Source organism: Pyrenophora tritici-repentis, chromosome 10, assembly GCF_003171515.1.
Source record: "Pyrenophora tritici-repentis strain M4 chromosome 10, whole genome shotgun sequence".
NCBI classification, from domain to species: domain Eukaryota; kingdom Fungi; phylum Ascomycota; class Dothideomycetes; order Pleosporales; family Pleosporaceae; genus Pyrenophora; species Pyrenophora tritici-repentis.
The window spans coordinates 975647-998395 of NC_089399.1; the positions used below are offsets into that span (position 1 = coordinate 975647).

General features: G+C 50.7%; 8 protein-coding genes across 8 annotated transcripts; 4 read left to right on the forward strand and 4 right to left on the reverse strand.

The window, feature by feature from the left end:
* Positions 1-2860: 2860 nt before the first annotated feature.
* On the forward strand, positions 2861-4006 carry PtrM4_042000 (uncharacterized protein; the record flags this gene model as incomplete). The annotated part of the gene is made up of 2 exons (XM_001937480.2): positions 2861-3028; positions 3098-4006. 2 exons carry the CDS (start codon positions 2861-2863, stop codon positions 4004-4006), a joined length of 1077 nt encoding a protein of 358 aa, XP_001937515.2.
* A 162-nt stretch (positions 4007-4168) lies between these two features.
* Positions 4169-5265, reverse strand: PtrM4_042010 (uncharacterized protein; the record flags this gene model as incomplete). The annotated part of the gene is made up of 2 exons (XM_001937479.1): positions 4169-4662; positions 4713-5265. 2 exons carry the CDS (start codon positions 5263-5265, stop codon positions 4169-4171), a joined length of 1047 nt encoding a protein of 348 aa, XP_001937514.1.
* Positions 5266-5749: 484 nt separating this feature from the next.
* On the reverse strand, positions 5750-7822 carry PtrM4_042020 (GlcD, FAD-FMN-containing dehydrogenase; the record flags this gene model as incomplete). Its single annotated transcript, XM_001937478.1, has 3 exons — positions 5750-6847; positions 6904-7283; positions 7339-7822. The coding sequence occupies 3 exons, from the start codon at positions 7820-7822 to the stop codon at positions 5750-5752; spliced, it is 1962 nt and encodes a 653-aa protein (XP_001937513.1).
* Positions 7823-11281: 3459 nt separating this feature from the next.
* Positions 11282-12104, forward strand: PtrM4_042030 (uncharacterized protein; the record flags this gene model as incomplete). Its single annotated transcript, XM_001937476.2, has 2 exons — positions 11282-11734; positions 11793-12104. 2 exons carry the CDS (start codon positions 11282-11284, stop codon positions 12102-12104), a joined length of 765 nt encoding a protein of 254 aa, XP_001937511.2.
* Positions 12105-12709: 605 nt separating this feature from the next.
* On the forward strand, positions 12710-14868 carry PtrM4_042040 (fungal specific transcription factor; the record flags this gene model as incomplete). Its single annotated transcript, XM_066104437.1, has 3 exons — positions 12710-12794; positions 12851-12983; positions 13035-14868. The coding sequence occupies 3 exons, from the start codon at positions 12710-12712 to the stop codon at positions 14866-14868; spliced, it is 2052 nt and encodes a 683-aa protein (XP_065959001.1).
* A 157-nt stretch (positions 14869-15025) lies between these two features.
* On the reverse strand, positions 15026-16118 carry PtrM4_042050 (uncharacterized protein; the record flags this gene model as incomplete). The annotated part of the gene is made up of 2 exons (XM_001937474.1): positions 15026-15921; positions 16031-16118. 2 exons carry the CDS (start codon positions 16116-16118, stop codon positions 15026-15028), a joined length of 984 nt encoding a protein of 327 aa, XP_001937509.1.
* A 711-nt stretch (positions 16119-16829) lies between these two features.
* PtrM4_042060 (phosphoesterase) lies at positions 16830-18579 on the forward strand (the record flags this gene model as incomplete). Its single annotated transcript, XM_001937473.1, has 3 exons — positions 16830-16844; positions 16892-17737; positions 17785-18579. 3 exons carry the CDS (start codon positions 16830-16832, stop codon positions 18577-18579), a joined length of 1656 nt encoding a protein of 551 aa, XP_001937508.1.
* A 959-nt stretch (positions 18580-19538) lies between these two features.
* Positions 19539-22066, reverse strand: PtrM4_042070 (glyoxal oxidase; the record flags this gene model as incomplete). Its single annotated transcript, XM_001937472.2, has 2 exons — positions 19539-21879; positions 21930-22066. 2 exons carry the CDS (start codon positions 22064-22066, stop codon positions 19539-19541), a joined length of 2478 nt encoding a protein of 825 aa, XP_001937507.1.
* Positions 22067-22749: the final 683 nt, after the last annotated feature.

Sequence of the window (22749 nt, forward strand, 5' to 3'; positions counted from 1 at the left end):
TAGACCAAATTCGGCACAAAGCGCAGAATCTACATGGGAAGCTATAGAACAATCAAGACTTCTAATACTCCGGAATCTTTCTAGTACTAGCGGTGCAAGAGGAATTGAGCCGGACGCAACTCATTCAGCTACTGCACAGTCGGTGTACGGCTCATCTTTTCCTCCATCCTCGGTGATACTCCAAACAACAGACACGTCATATGTGATTAACCATGTCTCTTAGGATTAGGTAGAGAGCTTAGAGAGCTTAGTGGCATGTCTCAGGGTCCTAGATATTCTAGGTCTCACCACGTTTAGGTTTCCGTGCGTTTCCACCCCAGGCCTTCGCCCTATCACCGCCCAGGACAACTGTGTTGTTCTGGAATCCAGAACACGTTGAGCTGCTTGCTGCCTATCACCGATGATTACATGATGTGGATATGGAATTGCTGACGAATTCCCGCCTCGGAGGATATGGGCGGCAAGGTTGGCTACGGCCTTAACATGCCCGTGCGCGTGACGCTCCGGCGAACAACATCATAACCATAGCAAACATGAGGTTGTTGAGCCACCCACAACAGGTAGTATTATAAGATTTTGTAGTGGAGTAGTAAACAGATGTTTACGATCAATTTGTACTATCTAAATTTATTTAGGAGGTGAACGTTCGCCTACGTGAGGTAGTTTTAGTTAGGGACAGCGATAGCTCTAGTGCAGCAGTATTACCACTTATAGCAGCTATAACACGCTGCCTACTACGTTTTTTTAGAGTAGGTTTCTTTGAGGCTAGCCTCTTACCTCTTTAGGATAACAATAGAGCTTTTGTAGCGTTTGCAGCATCTCTCTATTACTGTTTCTCACACCAAGCGTAAGCAAGTCTCTTAGCCTTCTCAGCTCTCTCCTTTTCCCTCACCACCTTAGCTCTCTCTCGCTCCTCACGCTTCTCCTCCATCTGTAACTATTTAAGATGCTTAGCATTATCTCTCTGCTTCTTACGCTGAAGCTTTTAAAGGTGCTCCTCCTCCTCCTCCTCCTCCTCTCGCTGTATTACTGCTGCTCAATCACGTGCTCTCTGAACTATCCTTGGAGAGTACAAAACAGCGCCACCATGATACTCTCCTAACTGCCCTAGTAGGAGAGCTTTACCGTGCTTCTTCCTCTTCTTCTTAGTCTTAAGAGCAGCTTTGAGACCCTTGTTTTTATAGTAAAGGAGCTCATTTTAGACTTAAAGATAGTGAAGGGAAGTAGAGAGCTACTTTGCTTTGTCACTGTTGCTATCTTCAACAGCTAAGCGCATAAGCCGTTCTATATGAATCTAACCACTTAGAGAGAGGCGTAATAAAGAGCTCTCGCCCCTAACTAACTGTGTTAGAGTATTAGAGAACCTCTTTAATATAACGTCGGCGTTCATAGGCTAGATGCCAGTGGCTTCAAAGCTCTTAATAATAGTCTCTTTCTTAAAGGAGGTGATTCAGGCACCCTAAAACAATGGGAAGAAGTCTCCTTTCTTAATAGCTAAGTGCCCAAGAGCGTGTTGTTAATGATGAGCTAGTTTAGCTAAGTAAGCTGATGAGAGAGGCTTAAATATCACTACATCTAGGGGTTGAAGCGTATGAGTTGAATGGGGAGGAAAGATGGCTAGGAGTATTCGATTCTGATGGCAGTATTCGATGAAATCTATAGTGAGATGAGATCCATGGCCATCCAAGATGAGTAATCTGTATAAGCGGCGGCACTTCTCCTTTGTGTACCAATTAAATATATCCTTAAGCCATGATAGTCCTATATCATTTTTAGTCCATCTAGATGGATTTAAGGTGACATGAACTAAGTGCTCTCCTGCTCTAATATCGGCTACCTATGTATCTCTGATAGCTCTATTTTTAGCCTAGTAGATGAGGCTAGGGGGAAGAGCTGATCCATCAGCACACACGCACGCCAGCACCGTTATCCACTTCCTGTTGCCATCTTGGATAGGTGCTCTAACTCCTTTCTTCACCTAAGTCTATTTAAAGAACACCCTCTTTGTTCTACCTAATACACCAATTATAAAGCCCTTCTCATCTATATTATATGTGTTGCTCTGCTCAATCTCATACTCCTCAATCTTCTAGTATAAAAGATCAAAGTATAGTTTGTATTTATATTATAAGTCAGCTTGGTGGCGTACGCTGTCAATTCCAGTGCTCCAGCGTGAGATGAGATGGATGGAGTGGCGGTTGATAAAGCGGGTAACCCACGCTTCTGAGAGCTGCCGGTAAGCTACCTAAAAGGCAAAATTGTTAATCATCTCTCTCGTAGGTGGAAGGCCTTGTCTAGTTAAGCCTTCTATATATACAACAAGCTCACTTTCTTATTGTGGGTTAAGAGCGCGTTGATTGAGATCCTTAATCTCTTTTATATGCTGAGAGCCTTGGTGTCTTCGGCTGAGCGTTGATCGAGCCACGCCGTACTTAGAAGCTACTTTTGTATACGAGGTTTCGGCTCCGAGCTCTCGCGATTCGATTGCTGCAATTGCAGCTTCAATTAGGTCCATATTGGTGAAGTTGTGGTGCGTTAAAGTTGGGGTTGATCTCGTGTTTCGGTGTTCGGCGGGGCGTCACGCGAACCCGAGCGTCACGCGCACGGGCATGTTACCATAAGCGAGTAGTGGGTAGGCAACCTTCAAGTGACCGCGCGAGTGCCACCATCTTTCTTCTCACATTAATCACGCAGTCCTGCAAGTTACAACATTACTGCATCAAAAATGGCGAAAGGACCCATCGTAGTGTAGCTCGCTAATGGAAACTGATGGCTAACGACTGACCATGAGACGCAGTTTCTTGCTGCTCTTGCGGCTTTATCCCCATGGGTATACGACAGATATCAAGCACTCTCAGCAATGCTGGAGAATAGACCTGGGAGATTACAAAACTTCAACGGCTTTGGAAGCCATGAAGTCAAGTTCCGCGATGAATTGCGCAATTGCGAGGATGTGCTCGTGGAAGAAAACATGGGTATCGCCTTTTTGAGCTGCAACCCCGAGCGGGATCAATGGAATACTGTTATGGTAGATCTTCCCACGATGCAAACACCAGAATATTACACAGTATAGTCATTGGGGGCTGACATAGAACAGGGCACATTGGTACAGCCCGTCGCCGGCAAAGAACCCCCACACATCTGGATCTACGATTACTCAACCCCCTCCCAATCCCTCAAACCCCTCACTCTAACCAACTACGCCAACGCATCAGACTTCCAACCCCTAGGCATAGAATTTGATGCCGCAACATCAACCCTCTATGTCATCAACCACTCCCGCAACTCCGGCAACATCATCGAAGTCTTCCAGGTTTCAGTCCAAGACGCAGTAGCAACACATGTACAGACGGTAAAGCACCCGCTTCTCTACACGCCTAATTCCATCCACTCCCTGGGTGACGGGAAGCTGCTAGTGACAAACGACCACTTCATCAGCTCGCTGATTTCCCCTCTGCTCTCGACCATTGAGACATTTGCGGGTGTACCTGGTGGAAGCGTTGTATACACCGATATCCGCAATATGTCACGAACGAAAACTCTAGCTCGACTCCCCTTTGCTAACGGTATCACGATGCTTAACACGACAAGCGTAGCCGTCGCATCATCGTCCAAACCAGGTCTTTACTTTTACACGCTGGACGCTGAAACTCCTAGTCTGCAATTCGCTACCTTTGTACGCGCGCCATCGGGCGTGGATAATCTTGCCGTTGACTCAACGGGTAAGCTTACCATGGCTGGTCATCTGTTTGCCCCGGAGTTGGTCAAGGTAAGCAAGGCGAGGGCGAATTGCGATATGTCGGGGTCAGAAGAGGCGAGGAAGGCTTGTGAGTGTATGGCGCCTAGTTGGGCGGCGGAATGGAGCGAGGAGGGTGGTTTTAAGACGTTGTATAGGAATAGTGGGGACGAGTTTTGCAGTAGTAGTACGTTTGCGAGGGATGTGCGGAGGGGTGTGGGATTTGTTACGGGGTTGTATGATAGGGGGCTCTTGGTTGTTAGGGAGTGATGTAGAGGAAGGTGCACTTGATAGCGGTGTGAATCAGATTTTTGGACTGCTCTGTCATTGCAAGATAAACCGAAAGGCTGTATTCAAAGCTTCTCATATCAAACTCTCCCCGTGTACTAAGCTCCGCCAGACGCTCCAATGAATTCAGCATGTCTGCCTTCTTCAATTCAACTCTCCAACCCCTCTGTGAATTCTCCGTGACTTTGTTCGCTCAGTTCCCTCATTTCCGCCACCAGCATCATTCTGGGCTCCAGAATCATTCGCAAACTTCCTCTTCAAATTCACCTTCAACTTGACCACCTGGCTACAGCTCTCCGCTTGCTCATTGGTCCACGGCAGATAACTCCACCGCCTACTTCGCCCCTGCTGCTTCGGCGCACGATCATCCATGAAATAGAGCTCATCATCCCTATATTGACCGTACCCATCGTAATGCGTCCACTGGCTATCATGTATAAACATGTTTTCTCTAGGCTCCACTTTCAGCGCACCATCAGAATGCACGATAACAGCTTCGACCTTTGCAAGCTCTTCTGCGTCATGATTGACTGAATGGAACTTGCGTGGTAGATGAGTGCTGTAGGTTTCTGGGTGCAGAATGTAGCGACCGCAGCCTAGAGGTTGGGGTTCTGGGTAGAGCGGGGAGATCGGCGGTGCTGTATGTTTAGATTAGCTATTGATAAACCACGATTATCCATGAGCTTACATGTTATCTCTCCGTCCGCATTCTTTGGTAGCCCCAGCCGCATGAGTTCAATCTGCTCTTCACATAGAAAATCGTACGGCACGCCATACATGTCGCAGTAACGTCTCCACTGGCTCCAATCCTTAATGTAAAGTGGCTGTCGGTCACCCGAACGTCTCATACGGCGAGTGTAGTACTCTTTTGCTGCATAATGTGTGCTTGGGATCTTCTCAGTCACTACCGCGGGCGGATTGTGCAGTGTCCAGGATTTCTTGTTGAAGGGGTCTTGTTTGAACCAAGATGGGCGCCAATGAAGTGTCGAGTTGTCGTTGAAGCTAGTGAGATTCAAGAGATCTAGTTGGAGGCGCTTGAGCTGAGGGTTTTGTTCCACGACTGCCTGCGTCAAGTTTTCGGGGATAAGGAATGAGGGCGCTCGAACTTTGCTGACTGGCTGTGGTGACGTAGCCGTGAAGCTGTTCGGAGTTGCGATGCCGACCGTGCCTTCCTCAGGTCCTGACGTATGTGATCCTGGCGTGTTGGGGCCCGAATAGGGCGGTGTATCGTGACTTCCCATCGCTGCAAGCTCTATAAAATATGATGTCGTCGAGAAACAATTGACAAAGTGGTGTTGAACTTCACCAGGTTGGTGCCTTAACAAGTCAGGGAAAGCTAGTGTTTGTACAGAGCTAAGAAGCCAGGTGTACGGGGACCGGTGAGTGGTGAGGTTCTAGTGCGCACTCGCTTTCACTCTCTATCGTGGTGCGCTTTGTAGCAATCGGTGATGGCTCACGGGGCTGGACACGCGCGGATTCCTGCATCTGACTGGTCGAAACAAAAGAGGGTCAGCTGCAGTTAGGCGTGTTGGTACATACGCTTGGTACTAGAGAGGTTGTGTTACAAGGGGTCCTCCGAGCCAAGCTATATATCGCTAGTGTTCCGTTTGCACATGCACACAACAATAGCAACGGGAAAGCGCGTGAATATTCATCTCATTTGCGTTCCATATCATATCATAAGGCAATGTTGGTCTTGAGCATCTATACATGACCGTCGTAGACTTAAACTCTGCACAACCTTCCGTTCTGAGTCTGTATACCCTGCTCACCATCCTGAACGACCCATCTCTCGCTTCCTACAGCAGTTGTTGCGTAGAATAGATCATTTGGGTCCCACTTACGCTTGATCTCGCTCAACTTCGGGTAATACCCTCCGTAAAAAGACTCTTGCCATTCAGCTTCCATGACACTAGCCTCGTTCAAATAGCTACCACCTCCCTCAGAAACGGGTGCTATATCGCGCCATGGCTGCAAGATGTTCTCCTGGAAATCCTTATCGGCCTTAGCAAGGGCCTCTGGTGTAGAATGATCCGCCGACCTATTAGATGAGGTTACAAAGAACATGGCACATTCACGCCAAGCTGGATTGACGGCGTTGTTCGTGTTCGCATACTTCTTGGGCGCTTTATGGTATCCGAGGAAGTGTTTACCGGCTAACACGTGCTCTTTGATGAGTGCAAAGGTCTCTTCGTACTTCTCTTTGAAGTTACGACGTGGAACAATGCGGTTCGCCGGTACTGATCCATCAGAACCAACACCGAAACTCATCTTTCCCCACGTTGCCTGGTAGGCCGAGTAGAACGACGTATGTGCGATGGGCGCATCGGGCTTCGTAAGTGTGATATTGTTCGCATCGAGATAGTCGAAGAATGGCTTGACAAGATCAGTGTAGGATTCCATGGTGTGGTTTGCGGCGAATATGAATCCGAGTTGAAGATATAAGGCGGGGTTGTTTCCCATGAAGTAGAAGGTGTAGATTCCCGCATCTGCCCATTCAAGAAAAAGGTCGTAGAACTTCCTAGTACCGACCCAGAAAGCCTCAGCACTGTTCTTGGAAGCATCGAGGGTCCAACTCGAAGTGACGGCGTTGATCTTAGGATGCGCTCGGACAATAACGGACGTGATGACAGCAAAGGTTCCGCCACCGCCACCTCGCAGCGCCCAGAACAGGTCAGCATTCGAATCTTCTGAGACCGTTATGAAACGACCGTCGGCATTTACAACTTGGAATGCCACAACGTGATCTGCTGACATTCCATATACACCGGCTAGTGGGTTCTGGCCTCCGCCGGTAATCATGCCTCCAGCCCATCCCACACTCTGTCGTGCGTTAGAAAAAAATTCATATAGTCATGCTGACTGGAGATGTCTCTTACAGAAGCGATAGCGCCCAAGACGGTGACACCGTTCTTGTCTGCTGCCTCATACACCTGCCTCGTTCTGACACCTGCGGCGACCTTCAACGCTGGTCCAGAGTAGCCAGGGCCTTCGTAATTGGGAAGGAAGTCTATCTGCTCCATGTTGTGCATCCACAAGCTCAATGCTCCACTACCAGTTGACTTTCCAAGATAGCAATGGCCAGTATTCTTGATAACGAGACGGATGTTGGTAGCTCGCACAAAGTTGATAGCAAGTTGGATTTGTGCCACGCTCGTCACTTTGACTGCGTACTCGGGATATGCGCCCATCGTGCAAGTCAGACCGGTGGTGTCGTTTTTCGGCATACAAGTCCTGCCTTGGTAAATAGGCCACATGTCTAGACACGACGTCAGTACATATCTCAAGCAAGTTTCGTAAAAGGTAGCCCTTACTGGAGGTCGGATCGTCTTCGTGGAACCAAGGACTTGTGAAGTTACTAACGATGTCCGCACACTTTACACTATCCTTCTTGCCCCATTTTGTGTCGTAGCACGGGGCTCCAACAGGTTTCGTCGGGATCAGAGCTCCACCCAAGAGGGCGTCGAAAACCCTCCATATCGCATCCTTAGGCCATGCTGAGTCTCCAGGGTATGTTTTGCATGGTGCAGAAGCAGCGCGTCGCATCCGCGCTTTGCTAGCAACATCGCTGTCGTCGAATGCAAAGTATTCGGCGTACTCGGATGTAGCTGCATCTGCTGCTAACCGCTCGACCACTGCATCCGTCAACTGCAGAGTCTCCGCTTCTTGTAGTGGCGCTCCTGCTGCGATTGTCGTCGGAACGGAAGTTGCGGCAGGCTCGATTGAGGAGGCACGAGTAACAACAACCGGTAAAAGAGCGAAGAACAGACAAACAGCTACCCGCTGTAAAGAAGCCATGTCGAGGCTGATACGGAGGTAAAAGGTTGATGAAATGAACAATTCCAAGTAATGGGCGACTGGACGTTTTATCTCACATCTTTAGCCGGTCGGTAGTGTAACCAAGGCTTTATGTCTATAATCCAGGCTCATGATTCGTGTACTGATGCTCTAGAAACCGCTAAAGTCCCCTATCTTCACTGTCGTTCTGCTCCACAAGGAAGGGTTTATGAGGCTATGTCCGTAGTCTTGCGCAGGGACTGCAGAAGGAAGACAACGGTCGGAACGATAGAAGAGTCGTCTACTGGCTTAGGCATGGAAGGATTTGCTCTGTATACCGTCCTTGGTTTGCCGCTTAGATAGTCAGCATCGCGGCACTTTTATCAAACCAATCATATTTTCCATGCCCAGGAATGGATACCGAATCAGTCATGGGTTTTCTTCGTTTACACTACTCTTGCAGAACAGTGGATCCATTGGGCATCGCAGAAGGACGGTCAGCTTGGCGTTTGGTAAATTGGCAGCATGTGAGAAATCCGTAGAATTGCAGCACGGCTCCCAAGACATAATTCGGTCGCTGCTTCCGTCTCCAGAAGTCGGTACTGGCGGACCTTTACATTCTCACCATGACTTGAAAAGTATCGATAAAACGCTCGCTCATAATGCTGCACAGAAGGGTGGACACATCCAAGCCTGTTTTATTTGTAGAGTTGGTATTGGTGGAGTCGAGAAGAGCTACAGTAGCACGAATTCACCCGTCTCCGCTCCCGCCGCTGCGGGCGCTAAGTTAGTGCCTTGGCGCAGGGTCTTAGCCTTGCCGCCTCGCCTCAGATACCTCTCATCTACCGCTGGTTGTTCCTAGCGACGCTCCCAAGACATTTCAGTCCTTCTGGATCAACTTTACCGCTCCCCCTTGCAGGATCGATCCGGCCTTGGCGAGCTCTGTGTTGGGAGACGTGCAATGCTTCTACGGACGACGGAGAAATAGGATCCCAGTCATGAGAGCAGGTAAGAAATTTTTAATGGTGTTTCTCAATTCAATTCAAATCGAGATTGTGCTCATTCTGCTTCAAATAGTATCAAGTTGTGCCTCCGGCATTAGGAAACATATATGGAAGGGAAGCAGCCGTAAGGGGACGCCGTAACCGAGAAGTCATGAGTGGAGTGGTGGCCGCCGGTTCCGAGACGGGGCTTTCCGATTTAAGTAACGATTATCCTCCCCAAGCTATGTTGAGCGTGAGTGTAAGGAGTATTCGAACAGGCACTGAGATGTAGGTATAGGCTTGTATTAAGACGAATCCTTGAGGAGCAATCAAGGATTCAGTGAGATGCTATATACGACTATGGCACGTGACTGTGGCTGGCTCGGGCCGATGGGTCTCCGAAGGGGTCCCTGAGGCCTACCAAAGTATGACCCAGCTGGAGTATCGTGACAGTGAGTGCTCTGACCGTCTTTTGGAATACTATGTTTTCTAGTACTCTGCAATAATGTTTTTTTAAATAAACTTGTTGGTAGGGCTTTGCACTAAGTTCGAAAAGGAAATAACGTAACTAGGAATGCATTCTGTTCGGTGACTGTTGATTGATTGTTCTATCTCTAGGTTGCTATGAAGATATACGCGGGGTTAGTACGAGTCAGACCAAAGTAGTGTAAAGGCACTAGTACACTGCAATAGTTAGGATGCCTCTAATAAGTGAGATTGTGTGTACAGATCTATATACAAGTACGAGGGGAACTTTATTATTCCTCGCACGGGCCAACTGCCAGCGTGGCACGTGATTGTATGGCACGTGATCGCGTGAGGGATCGTAGTGTGAAGGTCGTCCGAAGATGATCTTGGGTTGGTTCTCGGGGATAGAGTGATGCGATGGACACGAGGGTGTATAGCACGATTGGTAGATCGATGTAATATACGGGGAGTTGAGAATCAAGTACTAATCCTTAGATTTCGAAGTTGAACACAATGAGCTATAGGAGCTCATTGCCTAATGCTATATACCTATGGTGCTCGCTGTCCTCGCTCAGAGGAGTCCGAGGATTCCTCGGTGGCTGACGCGCGAGGAGCACTCCTCGGTGGCGTATGTACGAGGGGTGTGCCAAGACTTTTCCTCGTGCATGCCAAGCCGAGGAGGTCACGTGATTAAGTTCCCGTGTCACATATGGAGGGGTCAGCTATCCCGCCGACGCTCCTTAACTTAACCGCCGTGCCCCTTCCCACAGGTTCGTAACACGTAGGTTTGATCCATCACAGTAGGACCGACGCGGCCCGTGATTAACATCTGTAATCCGACAAAACTACAAAAAAAAGTTAATAAAAATAAGCTTCCGCTAGCTTAGTTAATAGTAATAGTAGACAGGGTACGCTAACGTAAGTGTAGGACTACTATAATACTAATAGGTCATAGATAACTACACGTTGTTGTGTTGTTCTTAGTATTAGGAATACCTATCCCTAGATACTATTGTTAATACAAATAAAATGCTCAAAAACAAAAAAAACAAAAATTTTGCACACTAATAGAAGAGCCGTAACCCCTTTTAGAATACTATAGAAGGTAGTTATATACTGCACATTGTAAACAACGAGATGATATAGTACCTCGTAGATCGCTCTGTTAATAGCAACTGGAAACTTCCAAGTCGGTGAGTCTGCTACTGCCATCAGCAGATGATATCTTGCGAGGCTTTCACTGCGAGCAGGATATTGGTGGAGATGTCAAATCCTTGCATTCATGGAAGGATCCAGTGGCACAGTAAGCTGGCGAGCGGCTGACTCCTACAGAAATGATTGGCAAGTGAGACCAATGACAATCTCCCGTCGTGATCACATATGTACACACGGCATAACGGCATGGGTTGATGTATTACGGCGTTGTAAAGCAAGTTACAAAGTTAAAGATGGGAAGAGGAGCTTCGAAGCGACCATTAAAATACACTACTCCGCTCTGTAAACCTGCGTTCACACACAATGGCAGGAACTGGTCTACAACCAGCTAACATTTTTCTCATAATCTTTCCTTTTCTTCTCTCATTTACGATTGTGACCATCCGAATTTGGCAAAGAATCAAAGAGCGCAAATATGCTATTGGTAGAAATCCCACGTCTTGGCCATACTGGGCATATACTAATGAGCTTAACAGAAGATATGCTTTTGATAATAGCGGAAGCTATTGTACTAGTGCTCACAGCTACCCTGTGGAAATGTATGTACCAATACTTTCGGATGGTCGTTCCAGCTAACCAACTAGTCGTCATGGTGTCTTATGCGGGCTATCATGCGGAAGATATCCCCAAAGGAGCCGTTCAGAGGGAAGACGTCGCTTTTGTGAGTCGTGAGTTTCACGATCCTCTCGTTCCGTCAGCCTCGAGTCGTTTTTAATCCGGTCCTCAGTGGCGGCATACCAATGGCATTACCTATAACCCGATCCTCGGGTTTGTCAAGATATCGTTCTTGATAACGCTTCTGAAACTCCGTTGTATGGACCGCCTCATCATCGCGAGTCTCTGGACTCTGATCGTTGTGAACATCCTTTTCATCATCAGTGCTGTCCTCGGAAGCCTCTTGATATGTTGGCCAATCCAAAAATCCTGGCATTCGGATACGCCTGGTCGCTGTGGTGATCGTGCAGCTTACGTTTTTGGTACTATCGCAGTGACCATTGCTACTGATGTCCTCGTTGCAATCATACCGGCGTGGGTTCTCCACGACCTGCGGATGCCCTTGAGACACAAGATGGCTGTGATCATTTTTCTCTCACTTCCACTTGCAGCCACTGGAATTGGCTGCTATCGTCTACATAAGTTTGTCGAGGTAGTGAACCTACCAAAAATCTACGGCGAGGACCCTTACAACGTACAGAGTGTACTGTCCAATGTTGAAGCAAACCTTGGTGTCATCGCTGCCTGTGGGCCTACAGTCAAATGGATCTTGGTAAGCAGTCATGTCATCTCAGAAACGAAATTCTTGCTGATCTCATGTTAACAAACAGAGCCGCTTCATCCCCTACTTCGATACGAGTCCGCCACCACGCGAAGACACACCAAAAGTGATGTCGTGTTGGCAGAGACGCCCCAAGGCCCATTTGAAGAGCGATGGAGACATTGAACTACAACTCAATGAACTCAATACCACGTATCCACGCGACGCCAGCAATATGTGTTGGGACAATGACGACGACAAATCGGGTAGCGAGAAGCAATGTGAAACGGTCGATAGCATCGGCAAGACTACTGGAGTTCATTGGGACCACATTGAAGCACCAAAGCCTTCTCTCCAGCTCAGTATTCGAGAGATTAAATAGAAATTCGGTACGCTAAAGATCTGAATGAGTTCATTGTCAGAAGTGTTTACCCAACTGTATCACAAGACGCCCACACTCTAGTCGTGGACAGAGAGGAACTCCATATGTATACCTGTATGAAAGTCATCTGGACTTTGCTTGCACACTGAAACTACTGATCTCCATACTTGGACTCCCATATGTATTCACAGTGCGTTGTCTTTCTCACGGTTTTTATGCGTTTTGGTACGAGGTCATAATAAAAGCTATGAGTTCAGTACAGAGGACATGCTCGATGCGTCACGGTCCCCGGACTCCTGAATGATCTCCCCACCGCTAGAACGAGTTGAGAAGATTACACACATCCCCGATTACGACGCTGGTGGCAGCCGGTGGCACGTAATGGCGGGCCAGAACACGGGTCGTCAAATGACGATGGCCCCACTTCGCGGCTCACGGCTGAATGTGTGGAAGCGCGGAGACTCCGCGGTTGGAGGTCATGCCTCCAAACCGAAATCTCAACATGCTACGAACACGAGCATGGCGTTAGTAAGCCAAGCTCGATCGTGTCATCAAGCGACCTTTTCGACGGTTCCCACGGTCGCTGAGGACCCAATGGCATGGACATGTCTCCACTGAAGCGTTCGAGCGATGATGCGGACCATGAAGACGGTCGCCGGCCTGCACCACGCACGCCAAGAATTCGAGCGTGTGAGTCGCGCGCAGTGTCGATATATGGGGATGCAATTTTGCTAATTAGGAATTAGGCGCCGAATGCAAGAGACATAAGATCAAGTGCGAGCCCGTGGATAATGAGAACAAGTGCGCAAAGTGTCTGAGGAGCGGAACAGAATGTGTACCGTATAACTTGAATCAACGCCTTTTAGACGAGGATGCCACGTAAGTTTACCTTTCCACATTTACTATCAGTCAGAACTGACAATTCTCTAGTTGGAAAGCAAATGCGACTGCGGAAATACAGCAGTTGCGCTCAGCAGTCGAGCGTCTCCTCCAACACAACAAGCTCCCCAGCCTGCAGGACAGCTCTCAACCAGAACCATCACCCCAACCACGTTCAGCACGAACATCAACCATTAGTCCACCAAATGTCGTGTCTGATAACGGACATACAACTTTGGTCGTTCCGCCTCCCATGGACATGACGCGCGATACCTCCGTCGAGCGCGAATCTGGAGAAGAATCCGGCTTGGTGACCGCACCGATGAGAAGTTTGTACGACCTCACGCGAATTCGCAATCTCCGTAGTAGTGCACGAAGGAAACCAAACTCCAACCCTGTAGAGCAAGATTTCATTGCGCAAGGTATTGTGTCACTAGCAGAAGCAGAAGCCCTGTTTAAGCGGTATATGCAAGACCTGCGACTCTATCTCTGGGCTGGCGTACTTTTCCCATATGACTCTCTCGCCGCAGCACGGCGGCACTCCACGCTCCTGACCGCCGCTGTCTTAACCATCTCAGCTCTACACACACCCGGGCGAGATGAAGCATTGCAAAAGTGCTACGATGTGTTTGTATCCCTCGTCTACAGCACCTTTCTGGCCCGCCCCCACAATCTGGACGACATTCGCGCCTTAGCCCTCGCAGCATTTTACCTCTCAAACCTAAGCTGGAAACTCGCGGGCCTCGCCGTGCGAAATGCGGTAGAAATGAACATACACATGTCCTACCAAAAGCTAACACGCGGCCACGAAGACCAGCGCGACAACGTCCGCCTCTGGTATGCCCTGTACGTCTGTGACCACCAATTCAGCATCGCATACGGCCGACCATCCATCATCCACGACGACATCGCCATCAAGAACATCGAGCACTTCCTCGACAGCCCCAAAACCACGCCCGGCGATATCCGGCTCGGAGCCCAAGTAACGCTATTCAAGATCCTGACAGAAGCCTACATGGTGTACGGGAGCGACCCCGAGCAACCCCTTACCGAACCTGATTTCCAACAACTCCGCCTCTTTAACTTTGCCATTGAACAATGGCGACTAAGCTGGCAAACACGATCCGCCGATAGCCCCGCCATCGGCTCATACCCCTCGAAAGGCGTAGTGCTCTACTACCACTTCGCCCGTTTCCAACTAAACTCACTTGCCCTTCGTGCCCTCCCACCTCCCAGCGCAGCAACGTCGGAGTCGCTATCCTACGACCGCCGGGAAGCCGCAAACATTGCCATCTCCGCCGCCACCAGCACATTAACCCTCATCTTCGAGGAGCCCGACCTGCGCAAAGCCATGACTGCCGTCCCCATCTTCACGCACACAATGGTTGCCTTCAGTGTTACTTTCCTACTCAAGATGGCGCAAACATGGGGCGGTGTTGCGCAGGTCCAGTCGCCAGAGTGGGCGGCTACGGAACCTGTGGGATTGGGCTTGAATTTCAATATTAACCAGGTGTTGTCGTTGTCGAGGCGGTCGTCGTCGTTCTTGGCAAAGGTGGCAAGGGATTTGAATGAAAAACATATTACGCGGCATATTGTTCAGGGTATTGATGATTTGTTGAAGAGGATTGATATTACTGGGACACCTTCGTCTTCGTCTTCGTCGGGGGCGTCTGCTACGGCTGTGGTAGTGCCTGAGCCTGCACAGGTGTTTCAGCATGTCAAGGGGGGTGCTGTTACATCAGGCGGGGAGCAGATTGCTGCGGATCCGACAAATGAGTATAACATGTATGATCTTATCGGTTCTTATGGGTTTGGGTTTGATGAGACGTTCCTGGGTCAGGTTGCTCCGACGAATCTTGACTTCTGGCAGACGGAGCCTTTTTGATGGTATCTTAATACAAAAGTTTACTATTCTTATGCCTAGTCTACCGAACAGTATACTGGCGTGATTCTGAAACGACACCTGTTCTTGGCCTTCTGTTAAGTATGGACAAGACGACCTCCTTGGTCGAGATCCCCATGTGTGAAGTGCAGGCGCATGCTCAGTCTGAAGACTCTTTGGTACTAGTTATCTCCATCCGCCGCCAGAGACCCAGGAACCCACCTCCAACGACCATCTCACCGACCTTGGGACGGCATACCATGACCCACTTTTCTTCTTCTTGCTTACTCAGCTCCGCTTCAAGCTCACTGTCCCTCGCGGCTTGTCTTTGTTCGGAGTCTACTCCCTCATCGCTTGAGGGTTCTGAAGGCTGGTCTGCTCCAGCTTTCCTGACTGTTGCTTTTGGTCTGACGGCGCGCACGTCCCATTCACGAATTGTGCCTGTTCCCAGCTCAATGACCTGGTCAAGGAGATATGGCATCCTCTGTTCGCGAATTCTTTCAACGCATTCGGCGATTTGGGTTATGCTGGGATTGAAGACGGCGAGCAGTCCGTTGACATGCAACGCTGGGATGACGTTGGCTAGATGGCTGTTCGCATTCGGTAGGTCTAAGAACACATGCGCCAGAAAGGGCTTGTCTGTCTTTCGCGAAGCTTGTTGTTTCGCGATCCAGTCCGATATATCACCCACGTGAAAGTCAACATTCTCAGAATACATGCCATGTCTAAAGCCTTGCACAATCTTCTTGGCATGCTGAGAGTGCTTGCTAGAAATGTCAAGCGTATGTATGATGGCACGGCGATTCTGCTTCCAAGACTCAATTGCTGAGTCGCCCAAATCCGACATGGACTCGCCAAGATAGACTGCATCCTCAGGTTCTTCCTCAGTGGTGGTGATAGAGGGCGTCTTGGGAAGCGGCGGATTTGCGGCGTGTATTGCTCGCGAGAGATGCAGTGTCAGCGCGCCGTGGCCTGTGCCAGCTTCGAGAATCTCGAACGGAGGCTCCGAGTCTGGGTCAGGGGAGGGCCTGTCCACGTGAATGTCGAGCAAAGAGACTATGAGATTTGTATCCGACGGGTAGAGCTAGCCTGGATGAGTATCGCTGACATTAGGGGTAATGCTGTACACACCGGAGTGACAAGACGAGGGGTCAACCGGACATACTCTGCCAATGTCGGCTCGATAACGCGATATGTGGCGCCCTTGCTGGACTGGACAATTTGTCGCGACTCCTTTCCAATGACGTCGGCATGTTGAATTACGCCCCGGTGCGTATGTGTCGAACCGGTGGCTTTCAGTTTCACGAGGCGGCCATCGTGGCTATCTCTTTTCTCGCGAAGGAGCACCACATCGCCTTCTATGCGAGTGTGAGCGACGGCGCATAGGTGGAGGTGGACTTCTTGCCTTGAAAAGCGCGGCAAAGACGGGCGCTGGTGGACAAGTTTCGAATTTGCGTACAAAAGGGAGTGAATTGGACGGCACGTGGTAGCTGGCGCAGAGGGGAAGAAGACAGCATGGCTTTGCAGACGCAGAGGAGAAATATGTGCAGATGCGGAGGTGACGCCCTTCTCCGCAAGCACCAAGCGGGCCGAGCGGGCGGGCACCTGCGAGCAAGACAGCACTGGACGAGATTAACTCTCGTAAATAATACCACTGCCACGTCTCCTATGCTTATCCTATTCAGCCTACACTCGACACGTGCGGACCCGAAACCGCGACTCTGTTTATCCCCGTGACGATCCCAGAGGTTCAAACATTATCGTACGGGTGGTCCAAGAGCAGCGACCCGCAGCACCACGCTTCATACGCGCCGGTACCTCTGACCCTGCACGCACAAGATTGAATATTTGAACAAGGCCTTTTCCATATCACGGACATGACGTTGCACCACTGCAAGAGAAACCGATTCTAATCCCAACTTTGCCTTCATGCGCTTACGCCTACACCCTCAAGAGCCTCCACCATGACGCGCCGGATAGTAAGTGCACAAACACTGAGTAGCCATGTCAGAGACTGACTTTGCAGGTGCGGACGGGCGTGCAGCTCATTGCCCTCATATTGCTCGTCTCTACGTCTCTCTTCTTCCTCGACAACCGCTATCGAGTCCTCCCGCAGTCGGTCCACAGCCATATGCCACTACACCACGACGGCCTCGTCATCACCGATATCACCGTACAGACATGCTCGAGTATTAATCCGCTGTCTAAGTGTATGCTGGACCAGAAGAAGTGGCACCGCATCGAGAAGGACCTGTATCTCGGCAAGGGATGGGTCACAAAGGCATACGTGCACATCAAGCGCAAGCGCGAAGAGGAGCTCAAGACTGAAGACAAGGTCATTATTGATATTCGTACAGGCAGGCTCGACCCCTCAATAGCAGAGAAGACACAGGCGTCGGAGAAGTGGGAGCCTCGTCCCGCCGGCGTCTGGATCAAGACATCGCTCAAGCGTCACGCGAGCGACTCCAAGAAGGCGGTTACAGCGATAGATATTCTATTTGGTTCAGATGCTGTCGAGCCACGACCTGGGTGGGAGCTGGTCAAAGGAGCGCTGCATCTCGACAGCAGCGCCAAGGATAGTACAGACCCCCGCCTGAGCTTACGACGTGGCCGCGCAGCCAAGATTGAGAAGCCGGTACCTAAGATCAGAAAGGATGGGAAATTCAAGATTATGCAGATTTCCGACCTGCATCTCAGCACTGGTCTCGGCCACTGCAGAGACGCGGAACCCAAAGGCGCAAACGGTGGACATTGCGATGCTGACCCCAGGACTCTGGAGTTTGTGGAGAGGCTTCTCGATGACGAGAAGCCTGATTTTGTAGTCTTGTCTGGTGATCAGGTCAATGGCGACACTGCGCCCGATGTTCAGAGCGTAAGACACTCCATTTCGCTGTGTGCTACAAGCTGACCAATTCACAGGCCCTGTTCAAGATTGTCGACCCCCTCGCAGAGCGCAAGATACCATACGCAGCCATCTTCGGTAACCACGATGACGAGGGTACCCTTTCTCGCCACGCGCAAATGGACCTCTACGACTCTCTACCCTTCTCAGTCAGCGAGCCCGGCCCAAACACCATCGAAGGAGTTGGCAACTACTTTGTTGAGATTCAAGCCCACAGCAGCAAGCACTCTGCCCTGACGCTCTACTTCCTCGACACACACTCGTACTCACCGGATGAAACCCACTACCGTGGCTACGACTGGCTTAAGCCAAACCAGATCAACTGGTTCAAGACCACAGCCGAAGGCCTCAAAGAGGCGCACAGCCACTACACTCACAAACACCTCAACATGGCCTTCATCCACATCCCCCTCCCCGAATACGGCAACCCGGACAACGACCGCGTAGGCAACTGGACCGAACCCATCACCGCCCCCGCCTTCAACACGCATTTCAAAGACGCCCTCGTCGAATACGACGTCAAAACCGTCTCGTGCGGCCACGACCACGTAAACGACTACTGTGCCCTCTCCAAGGACGAGAAGACGGGCGACCCAGAACTCTGGATGTGCTATGCCGGTGGCAGCGGCTTCGGTGGCTACGGCGGATACAACCACTACCATCGTCGTCTGCGCGTATTTGAAATCGATACCAATCAGGCACGTATCGTTACGTGGAAGAGGCTGGAATACGGCGATGTGGGCAAGAGACTTGACCAGCAGATCATTGTGGATTCGGGGAGAGTGCTGCCGATCCAGTCACCACAGGAGTGAGTGGGTGAGGCGAGCATGAACGGGGACGTTCCATCTGTTCTGCGTGTCGTTTCGGGTAGATCTGCAGCTAGTAGCCCTACACAGGCTGCTTTAAAGGAGCGTGTGAGGGTTGGTGCACACACGCAACGGAAAAGGTCATTCTGTGGTCACACCTTGCCTTTTCCGTTTCTTAAAACTGCGCGCTTTGGTCACTATTACATTGTTCACGGCAGCCGCCTTGTATCAGGGGTTTATTTTTTTGCAAATGCGGGAGGGTGTTGTTGGTATGGGCGGGGTGTGGACGCTGGGCGTTTCTGGCATAGCGGACCTTTTGTTGCTGTTGATCGTTGAGACTTTCCTTTTCTCATTCTGAAGCTCAGGCCAAAACAAACAAGAGAATCAAACTTTGTACACATTGTGATAGTAATGCCAAGGACTTGTCACCTTTTGAGGTCTTGTCGGGTTGGGACCGAGGGCGCTGGCTGGCCAGGGGAAACAAAGTTTGGTAGACCATCTGTGGTGGACTGTGTGCCATGTGCTACTACCGACCCGCATCGACCCAACCACGTAACCCCACACTTTCTTTGTCCCAGCTACCAGGAAAAAAGAACCCGACATTTCACCCGGGGTATTGTGTACCACATAAGTCAGATTCCCAGCTACCGGGACGAACGAGCTGTCACATGGAAATTGAAACCCCACAACCCCACGACACACACACACACACACACACAAAGATAGCAGTCCAAGACGTTTGTATATTGAAATTATCATGTTCATTGGACTAGACATGAAGATACATGCAAGAAACTCATCAGGGGCCCATTAGGCTATTTATCCATCGTCACCAATTTTATGATTCCATCTCCCAAAAAAGGACTTTCCAGACCAGAAGATTTTTACAGGAAGGGAAGTATCTATAAACACACAAGCACACCACCGTATTGTCGTAGCGTGAAGTTGAACGTCTTCGGTCTCGCTTAAGAGACGTGGACGAACTGGCCAATGGCAGGGACGCCATCGACGACAACGAACAGGAGGTAGGGACCGGCGGGCAGGACGTTCCTGTTAGGAGGCATGGTCACGGTGACGGTCTGGCCGGTGGAAGCCGTGTTGAAGCCAGTAGTCTCGAGCATGACCATGCGGTGACCCATGTGGACCGAGTGGGTAACGAAACCACCGTAGTAGAGAGAAACCTTGAGGTTCTTGGAGTTGGCAGGCACGTTGAACTTGATGGTGAAGGTGCTGCTGTTGGCCTTGAGTTCCTTGCTGGAGATGACTACGTTGGAGGGACGGGTGGGGTTGCCCTGGAGGTAAGGGGGAGTGTAGATCTCGTTGCGGAACTCGGTGGGGAACGGGTTCTGCTTCGAGGCGGTGAGGACAGGCTGCTCGACAGGGTTGGAGCCGCTGATGAGTAGGGTGCCGTCAGGGAGGAGGAGAGATACACTGTGGTAGAGACGGGGGATGGTGGACTTGGGGCCCGTGCTCCAGCGTTGGCCCTTGGGCGCTGAAGGGTCGTACAGGAGAACCTCGAGCGAAGGGTTCTGGGCAACACCGAAACCTTGGGCACCCTCTTGAGCACCGTTGACCCAGACGATGGTGCCGTCAGCAAGAAGCGTACCCTCAACCATGCAGCGGCCTTCAGGCATAGCATCCATCTCCCATGACGGATTGGTATCAAGAGGCCTGATACGGCCGCAAGATGGGTCGCCGGGAGCAGTGATATCTTGGTAAGGGCCACCCCCGCAGATAATGATGTCAGGGTTGTAGTTGTTGGCTTTGGTCAAAGGCATCATGACGGATCCACCAGTGTTGGGGTAGGTGCGGTAGGCACCGGGCAGGTCAGGCAGAGTGCGGACAACGGATCCAGTCTCAACCTTGAAGATCTCAGCAGACTTGGCGACTTGAACGAAGAGGTTACCATCCCTCATCAAGTGCATGAAGGGGTACATGTAGTAAGGCTGGTTCTTGCTCAGAATCTCCATGTTGACACTCTTTCCGCGAGGAGTACCGTCGGCGTTGAGGATCTCGTAGGTAGGGTTGTTGTTCTCGGGCTTGGTAGGGTCGAGACCGTTCTTGGATCCGGATGCGACAAAGATGCTGTTGTCACCCATGATCTGGACGGAGGCGTACCAGCGAGGAGTGTTGAGTTGTTGGCCGGGTTCGCTCCATGCTTGGCCGTCGAGAGAGGCATCGCTGGAGGATCGCTTCAAGTATCGGATACCACGGAAACCATCGCCAACAGTGGGGTCGATGAAATCGAGCGGGGCGTTACCACCGAGAGATACAAAGCGGCCATCAGCCAGGAAGATACCACCAGAGCAAAAAGCGTTGGTCTTGTAGGCCAAGGGAGTAAGCTTGCCGGTGGCGGGATCCCACTCGGAAGAGTAAGCAAACTGGCCGTTACCAAGCTTGAGCTCGGTGTAGTTCTCAACCTTGTCAAGGAAGACAACCTTGCCGTTGGGCATGAGGCCAGCGTGCATGGCGGGTACACCAGATCGGCCCTTGATTTGGATGCTTCCGGGCTTAGCGGCAGCAGGCGCCGGGCTGGCGGCAGGTGCAAGTACAACGGGAGCTGAATTGCATGGTCCGTTCTGGCAACCTTCACCGCAGTGAGCAGTGGTGTTACCACAGTAGCCGTACATGCTGCAGCAGCTTCCCTGTGCCCAGTTGCCACAGACAGTGTTGCCAAACTTGGCTCCACAGGTTCCGTCGGTAGTCGCGGCACCGCTAGGGGTACCTGTGGCTGAGGGCTTACCAAGAACAGGCTCGCCAGAGGTAGTAGAAGAAGGAGGACGGGTTCCAGTCGTGGTAGGGGCAGCTGATTGGACGGGGGTAGTGTCTTTGCATCCGTTCTGGCATCCGTTTGCCTTGAGGCAGTGCCCGTCAGTGCTACCGCAGTATCCGTAAGACGAACAGCAGCCACCGTATTGGCCGTTCGTGTCGCATGTTGCGCCAGCAAAGTCCTTTCCACACCTGCCGTCGTCCCTGGGCTTGGGTCCAGCTGTTGTAGGCTGAGGAGTAGAAGGCTGGTTGGAGCATCCTGACAGGCAGCCGGCATCGCAATGCGCAGCTGTGTTTCCACACCATCCGTATGATGAGCAGCATGTGCCAGTGTACACGGTGCTGTTGGGGTCGCAGAGCAGGTTGCCGTGAGCAGGACCGCACTGGCCGTCTTGCGAGTACTTGGACTGTCTCTTGACCTCGGGCATTACTCGGCGGTAAGATGCATACTTCGGAGCGTTGGAAACGCCGGTGTTGAGTTCTGGCTCTGCAATTTGGGGAAACCTCGAAAATGGGCTCTGGATGATAGGGATACATCTGTTATGCATTAGCCAACATTGGTGAAGCTGTTCCCCGTGTAAACTTACTTCTCCTTCTGCCAGCATTGTTGACCAGAGAGGCATGCGAGAGGGTTTTCGTCGCAGTAGGGCTGAACCAAACCCGGAAAGGTATCGATCATGCCGTACGCCAAGTTGGCGAACAGGCCGATGTATTGAACCCTCATTATGGATGTAAAGCTAGGGAATAATGTGAGCTGACTGAGCACTGGAGGACGAGATAGTCATTCAAGTGTAATGCCGGCAAATAGGATGCCAGGGATAGAGAGATAGGTGTAGTGACATGGAAACAAGGGTGTCGAGGGTAGTGTAGAGGGGCGGAAGGATATAAGGAGTGATGGTTTGAATGTTTGAATCTTTGTTGGTATTGCAAAATAGAAGGGAAGCGGCGGCCGATGGTAGCGACTTCGGAATGAACTTACCTAGTTGTAGTTGACCAAACAAATTAAGGGAAGTATTATTAGCGACTTATATAGAACGTGGAGGAGGCTGGAAACGAGTGACAGCAACCAACACAGTAGTGGGTGAGCGAGGGTCAACGAGCGACTTGGGTGGCGTCGACTGCGATGGAGGGAAAGAAAGCAGGCGGGAGTGCTTGGCCTCAAGTACCTGCGTCGAAACAAGGAATATACGAACGAGTTCAGCTATACTAGTCATCGGCTCAGCCTATTGGACGTGTGGCCCAATAACGGTATTGGTTAGGGCCAGCGGGCAGCCCTAGGGGGGGGGCTTGCTTTGCGCGGCAATTTCCAATCTTTCACCCAATGTTAGACTGGGGCGGTAGGATCATCGCGGGGATTGGGCTCGCTGGCATTCTATTTTGAGGCGAAGCGTTGGCTCGCAGCACACA